This window comes from Eleutherodactylus coqui, chromosome 12 (genome assembly GCF_035609145.1).
Source record: "Eleutherodactylus coqui strain aEleCoq1 chromosome 12, aEleCoq1.hap1, whole genome shotgun sequence".
NCBI classification, from domain to species: Eukaryota; Metazoa; Chordata; class Amphibia; order Anura; family Eleutherodactylidae; genus Eleutherodactylus; species Eleutherodactylus coqui.
In genome coordinates this window covers 22455390-22482828 of record NC_089848.1, presented here as the reverse complement: position 1 = coordinate 22482828, position 27439 = coordinate 22455390, and the positions used below count along the sequence as shown (strand labels likewise).

The 27439-nt window shown below is 43.9% G+C and overlaps 1 protein-coding gene across 1 annotated transcript in view; it reads right to left on the bottom strand.

Moving 5' to 3' along the window:
- Positions 1 to 27439, bottom strand: part of CNTNAP2 (contactin associated protein 2) — a 1903897-nt gene that overhangs the window by 1109866 nt on the left and 766592 nt on the right. The window contains exon 4 of the mRNA XM_066585040.1: positions 19869 to 20016. Within this exon, the coding sequence (XP_066441137.1) occupies positions 19869 to 20016 (148 nt within the window). The remainder of the gene's footprint in view (positions 1 to 19868; positions 20017 to 27439) is intronic.

The window sequence follows — 27439 nt, the reverse complement described above, 5'->3', positions numbered from 1 at the left end:
AGAGGGAGAAATAGAGGAGAAGAAGAAGTAGGGGGTGGAAGATAAGCAGGAGAAGAAGAAGAGGAAAAAGAAGAGAAGGAGGAAGAAACAGGAGTAGGAGAAAGAAGAAAAGGAAGAAACTGGAAGAGGAGGAAGCAGTAAAAGCAGGAGGAGGAAGAAAAAGAAGCAGGAAAAGCATAAGTAAGTTACACAAAGAAGCAGGAGAGGGAGCAGCAGGAAAAAGACTTGGTTATGTGGAGGAATCGCCCAGAATAGGTGTCACAGGGCACACATTCACAACAAGCAGATCTTCCAACTCAAAGTAACGTGTATTTTTCTTCAGCTTCAGGCCACTTGGACATGGGCAACAAAATTGCGCAATTTTTACGCAATGCGACAGTGCTACAAATCACATGTTTGTGAAGTCAATGCTTTCCAATGGGTTGCTTTACATTAGCAATGTTTTAAAGGTTGCTACATTGCGAGAAAAAAATCACGGCATGCTGAGTATTGACGCGATTTGCAATGTTTTGTAGCCCATGTTCCCTATGGAGCCAAAATTACTGTCTGTAAAATAAGAGCACCTGTTAGGTAATGTATTGTTTTTTTTTCCTAAATGCATCTAGGGCTTATTTTCAGATTAAGGCTTATATTTGAAGTCCCCCAAAAAATTCCTGGCAAAAGAGCACTACAAAGTTGCACAACTTTGCAGTGTTACAAAATTGTGACATCAGTACAAGAAAATGCAGAAATATTGCACAGAACACAGCTGCCATATCGCTATGATTTGCTCACGGCGATATCACTGTTACCGTTGAAAAAGAGGCCTAAGATGCAGCAATACAAACATCAGCCACTCCAGATAATGACATCAAAATAAAATCTATCTGGCTGGCTCCAAATAACCATAAACTCACCACCAACTGGCGGGCTACCCCCCTTCCAGCCTAACCGCAAAACCAAACAAGTCCCCGTATGTTCCATTCTCACACAGTAGTTTTCACAGTAGACAGCTCCCAGAGCTGTGGAAGTCTATGTCTCCAAATCAGAGCAGTGAGTGCACATTTTCTCTGCCTTTTCTAACCACCCCCTGGAGCAACTGACTGATATTAGATACTAATACATAATAATTATCTATCAGGTGAGCCTGCTACCTGCTGCCTGACAGAATGACAGACGTCTGGGAGAAATACACCTCCCATCTACTACCACGCCTATCATCCTGTCACAGTACTAAGAAATGTATACAAACTTCATATAATAACTGACAAAGCATAAATCTAGGTTTGCCATAATCATGTATCAAGTTCAATACACTTTCAAGCCACTTATGCTGACAGAATTTCATTTCTTTAGTTTACAAGACTTTCAGCAATTGAGAATACCAATAGAAATAGCAATCAATGTGATTGGCAGGGAAAAGTTACAGAGTAGGTCCACTATGCTGCACTTAGAAAATAAAATAAGGGCAAAATCTATGACATTTGTCAAAATAAAAAATCTGCACTTGAGCAGAGCATGCAGGACTGTGCCAAAGTTTTAATAAAAGTGTTAATAATTACTTTCTGTCCATTAAAGCGACACGCCTATCATTGAGAAACAAAGATGGCCGAACCACTTCTCTGACTACCTGATGCACATTGTGCATAGTATGTATGAGAAGTCTAGGACACTATATGTTGTTCTGATTGGCCATTTCTCCTCACTTGACCAGGACTAGTCAATTAATGCAGGTGTAGTGTCTTAGACTAATAGAATAAATGTGGAGCTAAACAGATGCCTCCCTGATGGTACTGCATGATGGATAAGTATCTGCTTGTATCTCTCAGCATTGAGGACATCATTAATCCTGACCAAATCCCCAACTCCATTTGCTAAGATGCAACCCTAAACTTGCAAGGCACTTCCCCTGTGCTTCACTTTTGCCTCACTAATGTATCGCTCATGCAGTCCTAAGCAGGAAGTAGATTTCAATGAGAGTAAAGCCGGCGCTCCCTATGCTGATAGCTGATGACAACATCCAGCCCGCTGCATGATTAGCTGATGGATGGCGGTCCGAAGCGTGAGATCCCCATCCATCAACTACTGATGACCTACTAAAGACAACCCCTTTAATGACCGTTTTTCAACCAACTTATGAAAATGATGATCATTATCCCGTTTGCTATATTTGGTTTTTCACAGAGATGAGCGAGCATGCTGGTTCGAGCAATAGCATTCTCGAAAGTACTCGTTAGAGAAAATTTCACCCTCTCCTCCCCACGTTTATTTTTTGCTAAAGTGTATGCAAAATAGTATTTTGCATACACTTTAGCAAAAAATAGACAGTGTAAAATCAGTACAGTCTTGTTATATAGTGCGGATGGACAGGACACACACTAAATTGTTTTCAATGAAGCCGCGGCTGCTGCCAGCGGCTCAATTGAAGACAATGGTCTGCCGGCACCCCTGAATAGTTTTTCATGGAAGGGCTTTATATATAAGTCCTTCCCTGAAAAACAATAATTATAGTGTAAAAAAAACAAACGAAAAACCTCATCTCTCCGCTGCTGCCGTGTCCAGGAAGGGAGGAAGAACACATGTACCGCATGCAGCAGATGTTTCCTTTATTCGTGCTAGTAAAAAGAATTCCCTGCTGCTGCACCTTCCACATCTGTGACAGAGGCAGCAGAGGAATTCTTCAATTCCCTACTGCAGCTGTCACACAGGACAGCTGCGGTAGAGAATCCTGCTGCCGGCACCCATCATTGGATTTCTGGGAAGGGCTTTAAATATAAGCCCTTTCCTGAAAAAACAGTAAAAAATAGTGTAAAAAACAAAAAAAATACATACTCACCTCCCTTCAGCTGCCGGGGCTCAGTCGCATCTTCTCTCCACTGTCCCCAGCTCCTGTAGTGCTGATCTATCAGCAGGCGGGGATTTAAAATCCCTGCCTGCTGAAAGAGCTGATTGTGATTGGCTGAGGTGCTCAGCCAATCACAGGCAGATCTCGCCGAATGAATGACAATCTAGAGCTATAAAAATGATCTGATAACATAAAATGAATTATGATATTACTTTGTTGAAAATAAATGATCATCCTAATGTACATTTGAGATTTATCCCAGTACTGCTACAGACTCCGACTTCTCATCAGTTTCTCACCTGCATCAGGACAACCTACTCTAGCGTTACCAATATTCTTATAACATGGGTTATAAATTGTATGAAATTACAACCTCTCCCGGATCATTAGCCATGTGCTCTGATCAGATGTTAACATTGCATTGTAAACTGTTTTCAGGCTAAATCTACAACATATTAAATACTTACTGGTTTTAGCTTACACTCATACAAGTTCCATTAAAAAAATGGCAATCAGACTTGAGACCATATTTAAATTTATATATGTTACTAAACCCCAGTAACATAGATTAGAAGAAAGGGTTGGAAGAAGCCAAAAACTAAATACTGTCATCTTTACACTTATATTTGCATGCACCATATTGAAGAATACAGTGGATGCTGCTTACAAAGTTAGATCCTGCCGATCTGTGGCCATGGGCTCAATTTCAACTTGGGACAACATCTGCATGGAGTTTGTTTTGTCTTCCCATGTTTGTAAAAGTTTCTTCTGACTTCCTCTTATATTTAAAAACATAGTAATAGGTTAATTGGCTTCCTATGAAACTGCTCCTAATGTGTTTGTTCTAAATAGGGAGCGATGACCATCTCTGTAATGCATCGTGGAATATGATGGCATGACTTAACTGGAAATAAATAAATTATTGCCAAAATACTTAAAGAAAAGTTCTTCAGACTGGGGTGTGCATCAAATAAGGGAGCTACATAAAATAATCAAAATAGATTTCCTTTTATTTGTCTTGATACCAACACAATTTTATCTGTACTTTTCCTACTTTTCTTTCTATCATTGGAAGAGAGGGAAGAAAAAATGGCCATTAGGCTAGTTCCAATCTCATTATTACTATGATCATCGAACTACTAAAGACCACTTGTACATCAAATTTGTGTGCGTGTGTGACCTGTGAGTTACATGCAGAGCCTGATAGCACTTGTGCTGTCAGTTACCGACTCTTAGCCACACCCTCTAATCACATGATGGTGATGTCATCACAGGTCCTTTATCCTCCTTCTGCACTGAATAAGGAATTGTGAGCAGACTATATCCCCCCAAAACCCCTGTGACCTCAGTTGCTATGGATACATCAGTACTCAGTCTTGTCAGTATGTGCAGTATGTACCAGTTTGTGAAACATCTGGACACCTGTGTGGAGACGCACAAATTTACACATAGATAGCTCGTGTTCTGACAGGACCTGTGAGATGTCAGCATCATGTGATCAGTCACATGGTCATGAGCTGAATGAGGGATTAAGGGCAGACTACATCCCCTACAAACCCCTGTGGCCTCAGTTGCTACAGTGATTGTGTAACTGTGTTTAGTGTTTGAGATATATTTGAGTGTTTTTAGCTTGTTTTCATGCTTGAAAAAGGCCAACTGGCCGAAACACTGCGTGTCTCTGATGGAATTTAATTAAAGAAGTGCCTTTTAACTACACCATGGATGCTGCCACCTTTTCTTTATTTTGAGTACCTATTGGAACTGTGGTTCGGGTGTGACTACAGGTGGCTCTGCAATTATTTCACCCCTGCTGTATGCAGTTCTACACGAGTGCTGTTGGTGATCCTTCTTTACTTGTGGATTGAATATGAACCATCATGTGATCAGTCACATGGTCTCTGAGCTGAATGAGGGATTATAGGTGGACTACATCCCCTACAAACCACCATGGCCTCAGTTGCTATAGATACAGCAGAACTCAGTCTGGCAGTTTGTAGCTTGTTGTGAGACATCTGCACACCTGTGTGGAGACTCTAATAAATGACACCTCACAAATGTCCACATACATAGCTGGCAGTGCATACTGACCAACAATATTGACGCATAATCACCACTTCACCACTATCTTCACATCTCCTGAATGTGATATCATGTCATCTCAAGTGCTAATGCCGCCAACACCAGTCCAGCCTTCATCTAATCGTCAAACATTCTCCAGTGTTGAAACAAACCATCGCTATCATGCAAACATGTCACCACAGAGGCTTCAATGCCGCCGTAAAGCTAATGCAGCTTACATGACACAGCGACAAGCCACAATATCACTTCAGCCACCAGCTGAAGTTCGTAAATCACATGCAGCTCATATGTGAAAGCAATGTAGCAGAGCTGTGTGTGTGTGACGCACAAGTAGGAGAGCTGTGTGGAGCATTGCACTCCCAGAAACACTGCTGCTATAATTTCCTAATAATTACTAGTGAGGCTTATATAGAAGAGAACCCCTTTGCAATCCAACACTGTCTTTAGACTATATAGAGGATATAGAAATTTACATCATTCATACTTCTGTGTTATGAGAACAGTCTTTCCAGATGACCGATGATCCCAACAGCAATGGGAGCAAAAATGTATAGAAATTATGTGACGAAAACTAAATTCTGGGTCATAAATATTTGCAATATGTTTGTCAGAACCTGCTGAGCTTGAGAATACAAACATAGAGATGTAGCCAGAAAAGTATCCAGAAAAGGAGGAATGAATGAATGCAAACAAGACTTAGATTTCTTGGCAATGTGCACAGAGCTGCAGGGATTCTGTATAGAAAAGTGGGTTGGAGATATTTTCCCTCGAAGCATTAGAACAGCTTTGTAATATGACATACAATATATCACAACATCTTTTTTCTATAAACATTTTTGTAGAATCTAATCTAAAAAACCTCTGTATGCTCCACATATAATCCAAGATATATGAAAGCACAATAGAGACCTCGTGGAAGTCTGCGAGTGCTTTATTATGGTTCTATATATCTAAGAAGATGTACTGAGCCATAATAAGGCCATGTACTTTACAAGATTGCAAGGTTACAACCGCTCAGCTGCTGCAATGTAGTCTATCATATAAATGTACCTCGCATATTAATTTGTAGATGAAGAATTAGTATTTTTTGTGCTTTCTCACTATCCAGAGACACCGCCTCTGCACAGATATAGCACTGGAGAGCTCTTGCCATTGTTCTCAGTAAGAGACAAAAAGTCATCTTGGTACCTTGGTAGATATGGCGCCTTTTAAGGGCCAACGTAAAGAGATGATAGTACAGCAAGCTTTTGAATCTACCTAGGATTTTTCATCAGGCCATATTGAAGAAGCGCCAGGACTGTGATTCATCTCTGCACCAGATTTCTCGGAAAGCCTACTCTGCCGTAATTCAAGCAACTTCAAATTTCAATATCACAGAAGAATTTAGGAGTACGAATTTATTACCATCTTTGATACTCTTTGGCCTTATTCACACGACTGTATATACGCCACTATTTAGCCATGTTAAAAGATTGCCCAAAAATCACGACCATGTGAAGTATTAGATTCCAATGTATTAATTCCCATGACCAATTTTGGGCATGAAAAAAAATCGTATCGGGAAAAATCATGCGTCAAAAGATAGGTCTTGCCCAATCTTTTGTCAAGATACACAGGAAGCTCCTATAGAGGTTTATGGTAGCAGAGAAAAAAAGGGAGATGGAGTTTAACTGCTGGGAAAAGAAGACAGCTGGCTCTATTTAAGCATTAGTAGTCATTGTGAGCATTTCTGCCGATTGATGGATTTCTACGCTGCAGCACATATTTTTGCCGATATGCAGCAGCTGCCTGTGTGAGTGGCAGAAAATATGCGGTAAAGTTCAGGACTCGATCGCAGTAATTCTTTATACGGGCGACTCTAAACATGCATACGGTCGTGTGAAAGAGGCCATAATGACAGGACTGAGCAAATTTCAAGGTTTTATGGCAGGGTGAGCTATCTGAGAAATCTGGTGCAGAGATAAAACACCGGCCTGGTGCCCTCGCTAACATCAATTTAGAGACCATAAAACTCCCACATCCTTATCAGTGGACTAATTAAGTATTTACTCCTCTACTCTTGTTTTGTTATTGTTTTAAGTGCAAATTAATCACAGTGTCATGTCTGTGCCCTTTTATGTGTATGTGTGTATATTTTTGCTTCTTCAGATATAGCCTATTATTGCATGATGAGGACGCCTGAGCAGATTCAAAACCTTGCAGTAACATTCTCTCTTTTTGTTAGGCATTGTCATATCCACAAGATTACTTTGTTTCTCTAAAGCACCTTTGAACAAGCAAGAGACACCACCGCTAATTCATTTGCAGTTGTTTGCGCTCCTGCAGAATGTTTAGATAGACAGATCATCCTTAAGAATTGTTAGTTTCTCGTTTAAGGCCCATTTACACGGAATGATGATCACTCAAAATTTGCTCAAACGACATAGCTAATTAGCTACTTAAGACTTATGCCGGCGGAGCGGGATACCACCTTGATAGCTCAGAGAACAAAGCAGCTGTTTTGTATATGCAAACAGCTGCATTCTTCTCTGAGCTTTCAGCTGGTGTTCTGCTGAGAACTGCCAGCTGGACACCAGCTGAAAGAATACTATCAGCGTCGCCCGCTGAGAAAGTTAGCATGCAGCACTGGTAAGAGTCACAGGTGTTTTCTAGCTTGCCAGAAATCACTGATAAAGGAATAGTGCACAAACAGTGCATGATGGCCACGCGTTTAGACGCAACAATTATCGTTCAAAAGGCGAATTTTGAGTGATAATCGTTGCATCTAAATGGGCCTTTAGTGCTTCACATTCCTATTTGAAACATTGAGTAGGGAATGCTTAAAGGGGTTGTCCCGCGAAACAAAGTGGGTCTATACACTTCTGTATGGCCATATTAATGCACTTTGTAATGTACATTGTGCATTAATTATGAGCCATACAGAAGTTATCAGAAATTTTTCACTTACCTGTTCCGTTGCTAGCGTCCTCGTTTCCATGGAGCAGTCTAATTTTCAGCGTCTAATCGCCAATTAGACGCGATTGCGCAGTCCGGGTCTTCTTCTTTTCTCAATGGGGCTCCGTGTAGCTCCGCCCCGTCACGTGCCGATTCCAGCCAATCAGGAGGCAGGAATCGGCAATGGACCGCACAGAAGCCCTGCGGTCCACCGAGGGAGAAGATCCCGGCGGCCATCTTCAGCAGGTAAGTAAGAAGTCACCGGAGCGCGGGGATTCAGGTAAGCGCTGTCCGGTGTTCTTGTTTAACCCCTGCATCGGGGTTGTCTCGCGCTGAACGGGGGGGCTGTTGAAAAAAAAAAAACCCGTTTCGGCGCGGGACAACCCCTTTAAATGTAAAAAGAAGTGGGTGAACTGCCGATTATCTTTATGCATGCTAAGGCCTCCTATACACAACCGTTGTGGTTTAATGCTGCCCACATCTCTGTCAAAAACGCATGAACAAAGAATAGCGGCAACCAAGTCACGGCTATTATTCGCGATTTGTTCATCCATTCACACAGCCAGCTGCAGTATATTGCAGGGAACATATACCACTTCCCTGAAATCCCTCGGTTGGCAGAACTGCTAGTAATCATTTTTGAATGCCTCCCTAGAGGTACCTGTCAGTGTTTAGCAGAGCTAGCAGCTGGTAAACTCCCTCCCCCTCCTTTTTCTGATGGCTCCCATAGACTCCGAGATGATAGCGTTTTTCGATCAAAAGATAGGGCAAAGCCTATATTTTTCGACAGCAGGAAATTTTGGTCACTGGCTATTGTTTTTGGTCAGATGTTTTTGCGTGCCAAAAAACTCATTAGCCTGAATGAATATAATGGAAACCAATGCGTTAGATGGTCACAGTTCTTTTGCGCTGCTAAATTATCCGTGTAGAAATACTAAGGCCTTAAACTGAACTAAAAACAAACAAAAGCGCATGATGGCACATATTGAGATGTAACGACTATGCAGAATTTCGTTCCTTTGAGCGACAACCATTACGTGTAAATAGGCCTTTACTGAGAACAATCACATTTTACTCTATGAGCTAACATAGTACCAAACTTTTTTTTTTTTTTTACAGAGCTCTTAATATGGTACACCTTAATTGATATCCTAACAAGTCTCTCTTTAAGACTGTCTATGTATTGCTAGAAATACAAGAACGTTACTATTTATATAATGCAAATGTAAGCTTTGATTACTAATGGGACTCCTTTAATATCATATTACTGTATTTTACAAGCCCCAAAGGTAATACAAGGGTTAAAGAGGTTACAAAATCTCTTTATTAAAAAAGGGAATTGAGGCCTTAAAATGCATCGATGAACAGATGGTTTAATTTAAAACGACATGTAATAATTACTAACAATTTAACCTGCAAACGAAAAAGTTTCTTTGGAAATCCCAGAGCCATTCCATATGCTGGCTAGCGCTTTAACTAGAAGCGCCTATTGCCGGAGGAAGTATTTTACATACTTAAATGACACAGCCATTTGTTTATTTTGACTAAACAGCTGATATGCATAATTATGCATAAATGTAACTGAATACTCCTGGCAAGACGTACACAGATAATGAAGAATATATCGCAGTAAGCAGAAACATGGGGAATCGGGATATTCGAAGCCTCAGTGCAGACTTTTGGACCTACTGTGGTGTTAACTGTCATTAACTCGAACAACAATTAACACCTGCTCCACGTCTGCCAGGTGGGTGGCCTGAAAGCCAGGAACTCTGAAAGGAAATCTATCATGTATTTTAGAGTTGGCAGAGTTTGTTGAAAATGTAATCTTTGTATGAAATTAATTTTGCTGTATTGATGAGTCGCACATTCGGTACATTTTCTACATTTGTCTTTATATATGAAAGGAGAAACAGGCAGCCATGTATCCAAATTAAATGTATGCATTTCAAGGTTATGTAAACCAGTCATGGAATCATATGCTTTTCATCTATGATACAAGGATACAGGTTGTTCTGGCTAAACTACAATAAAGTTTTGTGCTCTTTTGTATTCAATTTACTTTTATTTAAACCAATATGTTTTTATTGAGCTACAAAGTACAAAATAACAAGGCCAGTACATATACTAATAAAAGAAGTTCCATTTTTTGTAACCAATTTTTTTATTGACTCAATGTATCTAAAATAAAAAAAATCCAACAACTTTGCAGATAGTCTTGATTGAAAATATTCTGCCTTTTTGTGTGGACAGCATCTGTGCGACCAATAGGTTGAAAACAGCACTGTGAGGCTGCCCCCGATGGGAACCAAACAGAACCATTCACTTGCATTGATGAAATAAACACCATGTCTGCTATATTTGAAATATAGAATAGCATAGTCAAGTAAGTTGGTCTGAATTCTAAATACAACTCTAATTCCAAAAAAGATGGAACACTGTAAAATGTAAAAAAATGTTATGAAAAAAAAAAAAGAATTCAACGATATGGAAATGTCGCATAACCACATTTTATTAACAATAGAACATGGATCAGAAGTTGAAAATGAGACATTTTCCATTTAATTTTAAAAAAATCCAACTCGTTTAGAAATTGATGGCAGAAAAATGATCCTCAATGTAAAATTGTGAAGATTTTAAATATCCAACCATCTACAGTACATGATATGATTAGAGATGAGCGAGCACGCTCGTTTAAGGCTGCTGCTCGAACAAGTAGCAGTCTTTTCGAGTAACTGTGTACTCGCCCGAATCAGCATGTGGGGGAACGGCGGGGGGGGGGGGGGGGGGGGGGGGAGTTTGGGAGGGGGGAGAGTGAGAGAGTAAATAAGCACTTCTCTTTTTTTTTCAGAATTAAACTTTAAATTAATTAATGAGGCTCGTCTGTATTAACACGAAACCATATTCTCGGAAGATTGTATTCATAAATCGGGTTTCAATTTACCATTAAGAAATTGGTGGTGGCAGCTTTTTGTATGCATATTGTAGAGCTCTGGAGTGCGTTAGAACAGATCAGGTGGATGATTTGAGCTTTCCCTTCGCATGCGTGCAGAAGTCTCAGAAAGCTGGGTACAAATCAGCCTATATTCTAACGACGGCCAGCTTGCAATACTGCTGAGTGTTTGAGGACAGAGGCGGGATCGATAGGTATCAACCATTCCCCTCTTCTTTTGTCCAGTGTGGTACAAGTTGGTTTACAGTGGAGGGCCAGTCGAATTGCTGTAGAATTGTGGCTGTGGCTCATGATTGCTTGTCCGGTGTTTCGGAAAGTTGGGTACCTGTCACTCCACAATCTAAAGCCTTCCCTACTCGCCTCGCTAAATTCTGATTCTAAAGTAACTTAACCTCAACTGACACATTTAAGACAGCAATGCATTTAGAGCAAAACACGCTCACAAGCTCCCGTACTTGCTCTTTCTGCAAGGCTTTTAAAGCAGTTTTTCCTACTTAACTGCAGCAGATTCTACAAGTGATTCCTCTGGTGGCAAAATCTGGGACTGAGATGAAAATTGGTAGTTCTGTTGTTAAACATATTTTAAACAATGGCTCATACAGACAAGTGTATCATGACTCCGTACAACCTGAAAATTGTGCGGAGTCAAAACAAAGCACTTATAGTACATATATATATATATATATATATATATATATATATATATATATATACACACACACACACACACACACACACACACACACACACACACACACACACATACATACATATGACAAGGCACAGACATGGATGTGATTAATTTGCACTTAAAAGAATACTACAACAGGAGGAGTAGAAAAATAAATACTTAAATAGTCCACTGATAAAGATGAGAAGGTTTTATGGTCCCTGAATGAGTGTTAGAGGGTCACCAGGCTAGCAGTTTTATCTGTGCTATAGATGTCTCATACTTTCAATTTATGTACGAGTCCTCTTGAACAATTTAATCCTTTGTAGAAAGACTCCTAGATGGCACTTGAAGTGCCGTTGCAGCGTAACTCTTTGATAAAGAATGATACGTACTTTTGTGTGCTGCTTTAAAGAGATTTTACAGGCAAAATGCTATTGATGTTCTATACTTGAAATAGGTCATCGACACTTGATTAGCCAGGGTGCTGATACCAGCCGATCAGCTGATTGGCCACCAGCCGTTAATGCCGCTACATACAGGGGTTGCAGTGGAAGCTGCTGCTACGACCCTGGTGTAATGGCCAGCACTTGTAATTGTAGGTGCACCCCCCAATGGTTTCTGTTAGAGCTTTGCATGCAGATACAAGTGCCAGCCACTACACAGGGGTCGGAGCAGCAGCTTCCATTCTAACACCTGTATATAGTGGCGCTGACAGTAGGCATCGATTCAGTTGATTAGGTGGGATCCCGAACTGCCGATTCTAGCCAGTCAACTAATGATGACCTATCCTGAGGATAGGTAATAAATAGTATTTTGCCTGGAATACCCCTTTAAAGGCTCTGTGCACATGGCTCTTCCATTTCCATTAGTCCTACGTCTGAACTTGACATGTCTGGTAAACTTTTCTTTAAAGCTAGCACACCTTCAAAATTTTAATTATACACAGTATATATTGTTTACGGTTGACATTTTTGAGGAAAAACGTAAAACCCTGTTTCCTGATTCATTACTTCATGCGGTTCATAAATTTTTCCAATGCACACAAGTCTACTTTATTATAATTAGTTAGGTTACAAAGCAATAATTCAGCAATAAAATTCTGGAATCATTTCAATGTGATTAATTTGTCACAGCAAAATGAACACATTTTTTATTTCTATTAAAATGTTTAAAAGCACCAACTTATTGTACTGCGAGCAAGTGGCGCAGATCTGTTCTGCAAATAAACAGTCAGCCATGTAAAATAAATAATAAATTATTCAGTTACAATGCTCATGCCCGTCTGGGAAGTGGTATGATATGTGATATAAGCCCCACAGAGCATGTCTATTGAGGAATGCAGATTATCTGCACTACTAAATACATTAGGCCTCATTCACATGAGCGTTGTTTTGCACGTGCGTGTGCGAACAAATCCGCGCGTCCACACACGTGCCAAAACACTCATGAATAAAGCTGCCGGTGACCCCATTGAAACCAATAGGATGCGGAACACCCACAGTGATTCTCGGTGAAGGGCTTTAAATTTAAGCCCTTCCCTGAAAATCATTCCTAGCTAGTGTAAAAAAATACGAAAATATATATACTTACCTCTCCACCGCTGTTGAGGCTTAGGCGCATCCAGCCGCTTGGTCTCTGGCACTGTAATTTAATTCTTTCAGCAGGCGGGGATTTAAAATCCCGACCTGCTAAAAGGGCTGAATCTGATAGTGCTCAGCCAATCACAGGTAGCGCTCAGCCATTCATTGAATGACAATGAGCACTGCCTGTGATTGGTCACAGCACTCAGCCAATCACAGACAGTGGCCATTCATTGAATTCAATTCACATTAGTGCACGGAAACAAGCAACTAGACATGCCTGAGTCCCGGCAGCGGCGAAGATGTGAGTATATATTTTTTCTATTTTTTACACATGCTAGGGATGATTTTCAGATAAGGGCTTATATTTAAAGCCCTTCCCTGAAAATCACTGCACGGGTGCCGGCAGCAGCCTTATTGAAAGCAATGGCAGAACACCGTGATCCTCTGCCACAGCTGTGACAGCTGTGGCAGGGGATTTTTTACTCCCCGCGGGGAATCTCATTGTTACTGAACACTGTGACAGTGCTGTTACAGTATTGACAAGTGACAAGGGGACTCCCTGCAGGGAATATTGATGAGCAGCCCGGACCTACAGCTGTGGCTGGGGATTCTTTACTCCCTATGGGGAGTCCCATTGTCACTGAACACTGTGACAGTGCTGTTACAGTATTCACTGACAAGGGGACTCCCCGCGGGGAATATTGATGCGCAGCCCGGACCTATGGTGCACGCATGTCCTATGTTTTGCAGGTGCATATGCTTGCACACCTGTAAAACATGGACATGTGAACACACCAGAGGGAACCAATAGTTCTAATAGATGTGCAGTTTTGTGAATGTGAATGGGGCCTTAGGGTAGAGGATCATTCTGACACCAAGTAGGGCATTTCCTGTGTTCTGGCTCGTCTTTATGGCAGGTAAAACAATGTTAATAGAAAATTAGGTATCCGAATGAGAGATGGTATAATGCCTCTACAGTGACACCTGTTGGAAGGCAGCTTCCCTATAAGTCAATGTTTGACTTTTAAACAGGCCTTCAAACAATGAATAAGGGTGTTTATATGGAATGATTATCATTTAAAAAATCGTTCAAACTCGCAAAAGTGAATGATAATCATTCAGTCTAAAGGCAATGCAATGACTGAACAACGAACGAGAATCATTTACTTCCCACCTGTTATTCATTTTATGCAGGCATAAAAATCATCGTTGGCTCATTCCCTTTTCGTTCAGTTTGAACACTGATTGTTCAGTTTTTTTACATTCGCTTATACAGTGAATTAGAAAACACTGAACAATACTGAATGATTCTTGTTGAACAAGTCAACGATGAATCTACCCGTCTAAACAGGATGCCTGAGAGCGAATGAGCTAGCGATAATGTCATTCGCTCATGAAACCGAGAATCGTTCAGTCTAAAAGAAGCCTAAGGATAGAAGCCAAATCAGGGTTGTCTCCATAAGAGAAAGACAACCATTTAGTCTAATGGAGAAGACTTTAGAAGACAATAGTTGGCGCCGCAGATTTATTATACCATCTTCAATTTGCATACCAAATTTTCCAGGGAGGCATTGCATGGCCTATAAGTCTATCTATGCTTACTTGACACTCTTCATAAGGATAAACCGTATCTCTCTTGACACATAGCATATTTATCATAAATGTCTTCAGATTTTTTCCATTAAAAAGAACTTTATGGACATCTGCATTGCAAAATCTAAACCACTTGTTATTTGTTTTTCTGTTCTTGTTGCAGTGGAGGCAGCCTGAACCAATGAAGAGACAGGGGGGGTGTCCCTGACTACTTGAGATTAAGTATTGTAGCTAAACTATAGTTACAGATCCCAGATCTGTATTAATAGAGCAGCCAACGAGCAAGATCGGAGAAAGAGTAAATAGCAGGTAGTCATCTTCCCTAGATACTGTCATATCAATTACATATCAATTACCATGATCAATTACAGAAGGGTCACTTTAATGCTAGTTATTTCAGAGATTTTTCACTTGCATTTCTTTTCTTTCTAGCTACTTTAATGAGTCCTTTAAATTCACCAAGTGACTGTCCCTAGCCATAGGCCCAAAGGCACTGCCCTATTTCTTGAATGTTCAGTCTGCCTGAGTACACATACTATATTCTAGTTTCTGTTTAATGCAGAAAAAAATAACATAGACAGCAGAATAGGACATGAAATAAAGGCCGATTTAAGTACATCATTGGTGTAGTTTGATAAATATTACTTCTGCTTACCATTATTGTGATACATAGTAGTACAAACCAAGGTTGAGCAGATAATATTCGCACAATTTATATAAATATTGTATAACACCGAATAAGAAAAATATTGCAGAGCAGTTTTTTCTCCTGCAGAGCTATATAGAACTCAAGAAGTAAATGCCGCATGTAACATTATGACACCATTCAGATTGACTTATCAATCATCCTCCCAGCATTATGAAGCAACAGAGAAGTTCTATTGAATTAAAAAAAAAGATTTCTTCCTTCTGCTCTGCCCTCAGAGACAGGATTCTGTTCAGAGCATCAATGTTCCCCGAGTACCAGAAAGATTCTATTATTTAATACAATAACATTGCTTTCTTTGTGTTAGTTTACAAAGCCTATAGAAAAATATAAAGAAAATGAAATACGGGAAATACAACAAAATAGCCTTAGTTTTACTCTTTAACAAAGTACAATAAATAATCTTCATTGCTTTATATTCCAATAATAACTACTTATTAGTTCTGATATTAGTTCTAATAAGCATTTCTTATATGGTAGTGACACTGATTACAGATAAACAAATTATTAAAAAGTTGGTTTGCTATTGATTCCACTAGCACAGGTAAAGGTAAAGTGCCCCGTTGCAAGCACTGAGTCATGACTGACTCCTAAGGTTACAATATTGATGAAAAAAAGGCAGCAGAGTTGACGCAAATATCCAAAAATAACTTCAATTCCTCAGTGACATGTGAACAACCAACAACGTTTCGACTCACGCAGAATCTTTGTCAAGCTGACTCTGTGTGAGTTGAAACTTTGCTTGTTCACATGTCACGGAGGAATTGAAGTTAATTTTGGATATTTGCATCAACTCTGCTGCCCTTTTTTATCTATATCGGAATCTGCTTGGATTTGTGGTTCATTTGCTGCGGGCTCTGCACTTTGGGTGCCTCACTGATCTGAGTACAAAAGGTTTGTGCTTCTGATTAATCTTCTTCTAAATACTGTGACTCCTAAGGTGACATTACATTGTGACATTTTCTTGGTAGACTGTTTTTGCCATTGCCTTCCCCAGTCATCTTTTACCCCCCAGCAAGCTGGGTACTCATTTTACTGATGGATGGCTAACCTGGAGCCGGCTACCTGAACCAGACGTGGGTTGAACCGGCAACCTTCAAGTTGTTAGTAAGAGCTTAGGACTCTATTTCTGTTGCTCAAGTACATTAATCTGAGCTGGATCACATGCGATACTCCTTTGAAGTGAATGTCTAATCAGAAAATGATGTTCTGATTAACCCCTTCATGACATGGCCTATTTTGGGCTTAAAGGGGTTGTCTCGCGAAAGCAAGTGGGGTTAAGCACTTCTGTATGGCCATATTAATGCACTTTGCAATATACATCGTGCATTAAATATGAGCCATACAGAAGTTATTCACTTACCTTCCCTGCGCTGGCGTCCCCGTCTCCATGGCTCCGTCTAACTTCAGCGTCCAATCACCCGATTAGACGCGTTTGCGCAGAAGGGTCTTCTGCCTTTGGGTCTGTCCGGCAGCAGCGGCGTTCTGGCTCCGCCCCCTTCTACGCGTCATCGCGTAGCTCCGCCCTGTCATGTGTGCCGATTCCAGCCTCCTGATTGGCTGGAATCGGCACGCGTGACGGGGCAGAGCTACGCGATGACACGTAGAAGGGGGCGGAGCCAGAACGCCGCTCGTGCCAGACCGAACCGAAGGCAGAAGACCCTTCTGCGCAAGCGCGTCTAATCGGGCGATTAGACGCTGAAGTTAGACGGAGCCATGGAGATGGGGACGCCAGCAACGGAACAGGTAAGTGAATAACTTCTGTATGGCTCATATTTAATGCACGATGTATATTACAAAGTGCATTAATATGGCCATACAAAAGTGTATAACCCCACTTGCTTTCGCGAGACAACCCCTTTAAGGACGCAACAATTTTTGGCGGATTTTCTTCTCCGTTTATCAAAAGTCATAACTTTTTTATTTTTCCCTTGACGCGGCCGTATGCGAGCTTGTTTTTTGCGTGGCGAACTGTAGTTTTTATCGGTGCCACTTTTGGGTACATAGACTATATTGTAAAACTTTTTTTTTTAATGATAGCAGGGAGAGAAAACGCATCAATTCTGCCATAGATTTTTGTATTTTTTTTTTACAGCGTTAATCATGCAGCATAAATGAGACATTGCATTTTTTCTACGGACCGGTACGGTTACACTGATAACAAAATTCTTACTTTTTTTTAGGTTTTCCCACTTTTTTGCAATAAAAACCCTTTTTTTTGGAAATTTTTTTTCTATTCTAAATCGCTGCATTCAAAGTCCTGTAACTTTTATTTTCTGATGTACGGCGCTCTGTGAGGGTTTATTTTTTGCGAGATGAGCTGTAGTTTTTACTGGTACCATTTTGGGGTACATTTGGCTTTTTTGATCACTTTTATTGCGTTTTTAGTGAGGCAAAATGCTAAAAATTAGCATTTTGCCTCAGTTTTTTAGCGTTTTTTTTTGTGTTTTTTTCCATGCAGAGTCAAAAGCATGTGCAACTTATTGTACGCATTGTTACGGACGCGACAATACCAAATATGTGGGGTTGTTTTTTTTTACCTTTTTTATGCTAATCTGAGAAAATGCATAAAAAAATGTTTTTTTTTACATTTTTTTTAATTCATTTTTTTAATCTTTGTTTTTTTTACACTGTTTGTGTCCCTCTGAGGGACTTTAACCACTGCCCTGATGATCGCTGTCATAAGGCATGGCAGAGCTACTGCTCTGCCATGCCTTATCGCTTATACAGCGATCATAGGCATAGGCAATACAGGACGCCAGTGTCTGGCGTCCTTTTGCCATGGTGACAGGGAAGGGGTTAACAGCGGGGGGGCGCATCTCCGATGCCCCCTCCCGCTGTTGCAGCGGGACGCCGGCTCCCGCTGCGGGATAGCGTGGGATCATATGTGATCCCGCACTATCTCCAGGACGTAAGTTTACGTCCTGTTGCGGGAAGTATCAGGCTGCCAGGACGTAAACTTACGCCCTGCAGCGGGAACGGGTTAAAGAAAGTTTTCATATGAGACATTTTAAAAAGTTTGGTAATTTGAAAAAATATAAATATATTTTTGATGTCACTGTATATACCCAAAAAAATCGTTATATCCTGCAGTTTTCACTCTGTCCATTAAACCTAATAATAGTCTCACACTTAATGTTCTGTACAGCAGCCTCATGGATCATAGAAACAATAAACAAGAGGAGACTTATTGAGTTTTATGGCAAAGTATTCTAAGTCACCAAGGACACCAAAGATTTTTTTTAAATATGTTTTCCAGGACTTTACTTTTGATGACCTAGACTCTAAATGGATGTTGAAATAGGAGAAAAGTTGAAGTGAATAACCCTGGTGTAAAAAGGTCTGAAATGAGGAACCTGGAGCTCGGTCGCAGGGACAAGATAGAAAAGTCTTTTTTTGTTTGTTTTTTTAGGCAAATACATATTACAGCTATTATTGTCTGAAGGTTGTGCCAGACAAGCAAGTTTTCTCCTTCCTTGTCTGCTATCCCCGGATTAAGTAACCAATTGTTGATTGCAGGTGGTACATAATTCAGGATCCCCGCCGATCAGCTGCTCATGTGGCAACTATCATGAAGAGCTGGAAGCAGACAGCTCTGTCAGTACTGCACTGGTCAAGGTTGGAATTACAGGTGCAGCTATCATTTAATTCAATTGGAGCAGTATCTGCAATACTAACTCAGGCTTCTATACCTGTCTGTAATGACAGCGATGCAACAAATAGGTGGGAACTGGAGCAGTAGACCCCTGCCTATAATAGTAAAGTCTAAGGAAACCCCCTAAATATAAAAAATGTGTTTAATATTTTTTGATAACACATTCCTTTTAAGGGCAATACTGAAAATATTAAATTTTATTACTGGCAACTCAGAAAATTGTTTGAATTCTGGTAAGCACTGCATACTGTCAATTGTAAACTGATTTAAGAATTAGAAGCCATAACGTCACGAAAGAGTCTCCTGAAGTGGAGGAGTGGGGGGGAGGGGGGGGGTAGACACCAGTTTGTCAAATAAACTATACCTTTGCCCTATTGTAGCCCTTTCGGCCTATCAGCAGTGCCAAAAGGAGTGATCTGCCATATGTCACTACAGCATTGATGCTTTACAATCATGAGACACAAGGGGCTTGCTTTACTCGCCACCCTATGTAGAATCAATTAGTAGGTGAATGAATTGGTGCCCAAAAAGGTGTGTGTGTGTGGTGGGGGGGGGTTACAATCATGAGACACAAGGGGCTTGCTTTACTCGCCACCCTATGTAGAATCAATTAGTAGGTGAATGAATTGGTGCCCAAAAAGGTGTGTGTGGTGGGGGGGAAAGGGGTTAAAAGTGTATCAGGATGGTCTTAGTAGTGTATTCGACATCAAGAAGCTGACAAATCTAGTTTTACATGGGAGGTTGGATATTTACTTTATATGGTGTTACTATAGGCAATCCTCTGAGTACATAAGGCATGTATTGTATATTCAATTGTTATCTCATTGTTTAAAGTATGAACTTTACATTATTTGTTATACGAACTTACAGTATGGACATCCATAAAGTTCAACTCTTAATCCAATCTGTCCTTCTCCACTCCAGTCCAGAGGAACGATGCGTACATAGCGAGCTACTATTGGATGCTGCAACTCATGTCGGACAACAGTATCAGAATTTATGTTTCCAAGAAATGCCTGTGGAAGAATAAAAATATTTTGATAAATCTAACAATACAGAAAAAACATAAGCAATTAAACACATTTCAGGTAAGACTTTTAGGCCTCCTTCCCACGAACGGATTTACGCCGCGTAAATCCGCGGCAAAAACCTGCTGCGTTGCCCCCTGCTATTAGGTTCTATTGAACCTAATAGCACAATGCTCACGGTGCGGAATTCCACCGCGGAATTTCGCACCGTGAAATCTCCCGTCCTCACCCGCAGCATGTTCTATTTGCCGCGGGTGTACGCGCTGACGGCTTCCATTGCAGTCAATGGAAGCCGTCCGTTCACGCTATCTCCCGCTGCAACCAGCGGAAGATAGCGTGAAAAAACGCTTCCCCGCCTACCACCGCGCGTCATATGACGCGGCCGGCGCGTCACGTGACACGGCCGGCCGCGTCATGTGACGCGGTGGGCGTGTCACATGATGCGACGGCGGTGGGCGGGGAAGCGTCTTCACGCTATCTTCCGCTGGTAAGTATGGGGTCTCTGGGGGGTGCCGTGACGGGCTTCACTGCGGAATATTTCGCAGCGGAGCCCGTCACGCTCGTGTGAAGCCGGCCTAAGTCAGATGACTGTCGGAGCAGCTCAAAGTACTGCTGTCATTTTCAAGGTGCTTTCCCATGGGACGGAATTAGCCTGCAGGATGCTGCGCAGATGCCGATCTTACCAATTATTGTGGATTTTGTTGCGTTTTTAACTGTGGGTTGCGTTCTGCAGAACATGCTGCGGAATTTCTTGCATTCTTCTTTGTAGACTCTTGGTGTGGAATTACATCTCCTGTATGTTAGAAATCTGCAAGAACAATTCTGCAAGACATCCCTAATTCCTCTGCCGAAAGCTTTCCGCTATGTTATTGAATCTTACATTTTTTTTTATATTAAAGATGCGCTGATTTTAACAGGTGCAGAATTCAAGCCCCATAGGGTAACATTGTGACACAGAAATGTCCACGTGGACTAATTCCGTCCCATGTGAAAACACCCTCAGAGTGCAGAACCTAGAAGACGCATCGTGATTCATGATAAAGAGTAGTAATAATACTTTTTATTCATATGCTTCCAGCATATTCCACAGGGCTTTCCAACTGAGGAAGTAATAAAGACAAATTAACAAAGGTACAAAAGAAAGGTTCCTGTTTGTATGACTGCCAAAGAATCCCTGATTGCTGCTAGGAACATGATCTCATGACCGATAGTAAGGTCGCCCATACATTTTAGATGACCAGTTTCTTTCCAGATGACCCCATGTACAGGTATGCTCAGCTCGGCCAAGTGTGCATGTGTTATCACTAAAGATGAGCGAACGTACTCGTCCGAGCTTGATACTCGTTCGAGTATTAGCGTGTTCGAGATGCTCGTTATTCGAAACGAGCACCATGCGATGTTCGAGTTACTTTCACTTTCATCTCTGAGACGTTAGCGTGCTTTTCTGGCCAATAGAAAGACAGGGAAGGCATTACAACTTCCCCCTGCAACGTTCAAGCCCTATACCACCCCCCTGCAGTGAGTGGCTAGCGAGATCAGGTGTCACCCGAGTATATAAATCGGCCCCTCCCGCGGCTCGCCACAGATGCATTCTGACATAGTTCAGGGAAAGTGCTGTCTTGCTGGAGTTGCTATAGGGAGAGTGTTAGGAGTTATTTTCGGCTTCAAGAACCCCAACGGTCCTTCTTAGGGCCACATCTAACCGTGTGCAGTAGTGTGGAGGCTGCTTTTTGCAGTGTTGCACATTTTTTTTTTTTTGTATATCGGCCGTGCAGAGCATTGCGTCCTGCAGTAATTTTACATTGTCCAGGGCCAGTAGTGGTGAGGCAGGGACAGAAGACATATTTAGTGTATATAGGCAGGGGGCCTTTCCAAAAACATTTGGGAAAAAAAATCTATTTCGGCTGCCTGTGACCGTCCTCTGTGTACTGGGTCTCTGCTGGGGGTAGTTGTCCTAATTCATACGCAGACAGCTAAGTGTTACAGCAGGCTTGCGCAAAATTCTTTCCCGGCTCTGCTGTGCGTTCCGTAAGCGAAGTCAGCCTCCAACCACAGGCCAATAAGCGGCACATTTAATTACAGCGTTCTGTTTCTGCACTACTGGTAATACAGCATGCTGAGGGGTAGGGGTAGGCCTAGAGGACATGGACGCGGGCGAGGACGCGGAGGCCCAAGTCAGGGTGTGGGCACAGGCCGAGCCAGTGCGGTGGCCAGGGGTAGAGGCAGGGCCAGACCGATTAATCCACCAACTGTTTCCCAAAGCGCCCCCTCGCACCATGCCACCCTGCAGAGGCCAAGTTGCTCTAAGGTGTGGCAGTTTTTCACAGAGACGCCTGACGACCGACGAACAGTGGTGTGCAACCTTTGTCGTGCCAAGATTAGCTGGGGAGCAACCACCACCAGCATGCGCAGGCATATGATGGCCAAGCACCCCACAAGGTGGGACGAAGGCCGTTCACCGCCTCCGGTTTGCACCACTGCCTCTCCCCCTGTGCCCCAACCTGCCACTGACATCCAACCCCCCCCCTCTGAGGACACAGGCACGAGTGCCTACCGGCCTGCACCCACACCCTCACCTCCGCTGTCCTCGGCCCCATCCAGCAATGTCTCTCAGCGCAGCGTCCAGACGTCGCTAGCGCAACTGTTTGAGCGCAAGCGCAAGTACGCCGCCACGCACCCGCATGCTCAAGCGTTATACGTGCACATAGCCAAATTTATCAGCCTGGAGATGCTGCCATATAGGCTTGTGGAAACGGAGGCTTTCAAAAGCATGATGGCGGCGGCGGCCCCGCGCTACTCGGTTCCCAGTCGCCACTACTTTTCCCGATGTGCCGTCCCAGCCCTGCACGACCACGTCTCCTGCAACATTGTACGCGCCCTCACCAACGCGGTTACTGCCAAGGTCCACTTAACAACAGACACGTGGACAAGCACAGGCGGGCAGGGCCACTATATCTCCCTGACGGCACATTGGGTTAATTTAGTGGAGGCTGGGACAAAGTGAGAGCCTGGGACCGCTCACGTCCTACCCACCCCCAGAATTGCGGGCCCCAGCTCGGTGCTAGTATCTGCGGCGGTGTATGCTTCCTCCACTAAACCACCCTCCTCCTCCTCCTCCAACGCAACCTCTGTCTCGCAATCAAGATGTGTCAGCAGCAGCTGCACATCACCAGCAGTCGGTGTCACGCAGCGTGGCAGCACAGCGGTGGGCAAGCGTCAGCAGACCGCTGGCTTTCGCCGCTGAGCCTCCAACCGGGCATGGTCGTGTGTGACAACGGCCGTAACCTGGTGGCGGCTCTGCAGCTCGGCAGCCTCAAGCACGTGCCATGCCTGGCCCATGTCTTTAATTTGGTGGTTCAGCGCTTTCTGAAAAGCTACCCACACTTGTCATACCTGCTCGGAAAGGTGCGCCGGGTCAGCGCACATTTCCGCAAGTCCAAGACGGATGCTGCCACCCTGCAACATCGGTTTAATCTGCCAGTGCACCGACTGCTGTGCGACGTGCCCACACGGTGGAACTCTACGCTCCACATGTTGGCCAGGCTCTATGAGCAACGTAGAGCTATAGTGGAATACCAACTCCAACATGGGCGGCGTAGTGGGAGTCAGCCTCCTCAATTCTTTACAGAAGAGTGGGCCTGGTTGGCAGCCATTTGCCAGGTCCTTGGAAACTTTGAGGAGTCTACCCAGATGGTGAGCAGGGATGCTGCAATCATTAGCGTCACCATTCCTCTGCTATGCCTCTTGAGAAGTTCTCTGCAAAGCCTAAAGGCAGACGCTTTGCACTCGGAAACAGAGCGGGGGAAGACAGTATGTCGCTGGATAGTCAGAGCACCCTCATGTCTATATCTCAGCGCATTGAGGGGGAGGAGCATGAGGAGGGGGAAGAAACAGCTTGGCCCACTGGTGAGGGTACCCATGCTGCTTGCCTGTCATCCTTTCAGCGTGTATAGCCTGAGGAGGAGGAGGAGGATCCTGAAAGTGATCTTCCTAGTGAGGACAGCCATGTGTTGCGTACAGGTACCCTGGCACACATGGCTGACTTCATGTTAGGATGCCTTTCTCGTGACCCTCGCGTTACACGCATTCTGGCCACTACGGATTACTGGGTGTACACACTGCTCGACCCACGGTATAAGGAGAACCTTTCCACTCTCATACCTGAAGAGGAAAGGGGTTCGAGAGTGATGCTATACCACAGGACCCTGGCGGACAAACTGATGGTAACATTCCCATCCGACAGCGCTAGTGGCAGAAGGTGCAGTTCCGAGGGCCAGGTAGCAGGGGAGGCGCAGAGATCAGGCAGCATGTACAGCACAGGCAGGGGAACATTCTCCAAGGCTTTTGCCAGCTTTATGGCTCCCCAGCAAGACTGTGTCACCGCTCCCCAGTCAAGGCTGAGTTGGCGGGAGCACTGTAAAAGGATGGTGAGGGAGTACGTACGTGACGCCTCTGCCCCCTACAACTACTGGGTGTCGAAGCTGGACACGTGGCCTGAACTCGCGCTGTATGCCCTGGAGGTGCTTGCTTGTCCTGCGGCTAGCGTCTTGTCAGAGAGGGTGTTTAGTGTGGCTGGGGGAATCATCACGGATAAGCGTACCCGCCTGTCAACCGACAGTGCCGACAGGCTTACACTCATCAAGATGAACAAAGCCTGGATTTCCCCAGACTTCTCTTCTCCACCAGCGGACAGCAGCGGTACCTAAGCAATACGTAGGCTGCACCCGCGGATGAAAGCATCGTTCTCTATCACCATCAAAAACGAGGACCTTTTTGCTTCATCAATCTGTGTATTCTATTCCTCCTCCTCCTCCTGCTCCTTCTCCTGAAACCTCACGTAATCATGCCGAACGGGCAATTTTTCTTAGGCCCACAAGGCTCAGTCATATAATTTTTGTAAACAATTTTTATACGTTTCAATGCTCATTAAAGCGTTGAAACTTGCACCTGAACCAATTTTTATTTTAACTGGCTGCCTCCAGGCCTAGTTACCAATTAAGCCACATTAACCAAAGCGATTAATGGGTTTCACCTGCCCTCTTGGTTGGGCATGGGCAATTTTTCTGAGGTACATTAGTACTGTTGGTACACCAATTTTTTTGGGCCCTCGCCTACAGTGTAATTCAATTAATTTTTTGCCCACCTGCATTAAAGCTGACGTTACATCAGCTGTGCTGGGCACTGCAATGGGATATATATTTATGTACCGCCAGTGGCTTCCTGGGACCCACCCAGCTGCCGGTCCACATGGACTTCCCATTAGGGAGATGTACGTGCCTGTGTATACTTATAAAAAACTCGAGCCTGACTGGGGCATGCAGTTTGGGCCGAAGCCCACCAGCATTTAATCTGACGTTAGCTCTGCTGTCCAGGGCACTGCAATGGGATACATTTATGTACAGCGGGTGGGTTCCAGGGAGCCACCCATGCTGTGGGTGCACACGGAATTCCCATTGCGGAGTTGTACCTGCCTGTGACTATTTATAAAAAAACCGCAGTCTGACTGGGGCATGCAGACACCTTGACAGAATGAATAGTGTGTGGCACATAGGTTCCCCATTGCTATGCCCACGTGTGAGCTCCTGATGGCGGTGGCACAGGATTATATTTCTCATTGCTTCTGTATAGCATTGTGGGCTATCGTCCTGCCCCTTTTAAAGAGGGTCGCTGCCTAGCCGTGCCAACCCTCTGCAGTGTGTGCCTGCGGTTCCTCCTCATGGCAGACGCACTTATAAATAGACATGAGTGTGGCGTGGCATGAGGGCAGCTGAAGGCTGTGCAGGGACACTTTGGTGTGTGCTGTGGACAAAGGGTCGTGCGGGGGGGGGGGGGGGGTCGGGCAGCATGTAACCCAGGAGAAGTGGCAGTGGAGTGTCATGCAGACAGTGATTGTGCTTTGTTGGAGGTAGTGTGGTGCTTAGCTAAGGTATGCATTGCTAATGAGGGCTTTTCAGAAGTAAAAATTGTTGGGAGGGGGGGGGCACTCTTGCCGCTATTGTGGCTTAATAGTGGGACCTGGGAACTTGAGATGCAGCCCAACATGTAGCCGCTCGCCTGCCCTATCCGTTGCTGTGTCGTTCCCATCACTTTCTTGAATTGCCCAGATTTTCACAAATGGAAACCTTAGCGGGCATCGGCGATATACAAAAATGCTCGGGTCGCCCATTGACTTCAATGGGGTTCGTTATTCAAAACGAACCCTCGAGCACCGCGAAATTTTCGTCCCGAGTAATGAGCACCCGAGCATTTTGGTGCTCGCTCATCTCTAGTTATCACTGAAAGAAGGAGAGAAAGCCTCTGCCAGGCACCTCTGGTAGCTGCTCATCTCCAGAGAACAAAATGATTCAGGCAATTGAAATCCAAGTACATGATTCTTATCTCTCCATTGGAGGAGAGTTGGGAGCCCCCTACCCCCCGTGTATGTTAAAAGATTGGCCAGACTTGAAATAGGTGACTTTGGTTAATCTAGTGTATATAGCCTCTCCAATGATAATTCTGCCACTAATCATTTTTATTTATATAATAGAAACTTATTCCTCAGCGCTTTACAATTAAATAGATACACAGCCAATAAGGCTGAAAGAAGACGGGGGCGTGGCCAGCGACCAAGATGGAGAGTCGCATCTGAGTGAAGCTCCCCGGGGGACTCTCATAATCCTGATAATTATCCTGGCCTCATCACCCTCAATCAACTGAAACTGAACCCCTGCACCTGCTGAAGAAAGCTGACTCGGGTAGCAGCTGTTCCTCACCCCTACTCTGCTGTGGGGACTGCTAGCTGGAGCGGGAAGGAAGTCACTCGCCAACACCCTATCTGCTTCCCGCCTCGCGCCATTGGCACCGCCAGAACCCCTTGCCTCACAAACTCCGCGGCGATTCCTCCTCAGCCTGGACTTGGGCATCACCAGGGGCAATGCCGGATAAATCCCAGCGGACCCACCGCAGATCGCCTACCTGCATGGTCGCCCTGCTGCGCAAGATTCTCCAGCTCCACGGACCCTGCTGACCTGGGAGGACCGTGGCGCTTGAAATCAGCTGGAGCGCCGATTGGACATGGGTCTCCCGCCCGGCACTGCCGAGGCTCTCCGTCTCTCCGGCCCTTGTTAACCCGCTGGCTTGTACAGCTTCCAGCGGCGGGCATGCGGCGATCCTCCTCTGACCAGGACCCGTGCTCCACCCGATGCGGTGCCGGACGGGACGCAGCGACTTACAGCACCTCACCTGCCTGCACCAATCGCCTCGCTGTGCTGGTCCTGTCCAACCCCCCACGGGACTGCCATGCTTCACATTGGCCTGGGTGTTGATCGGAGGGGGAGCTCCTCTGCCTGCACTTCAATCCCTGGAGACAGCAGCGGCGGGTCAGTCCCTACTGGAGACTGTGGGGCTATATCCAACATCGGTGGGGGGACTA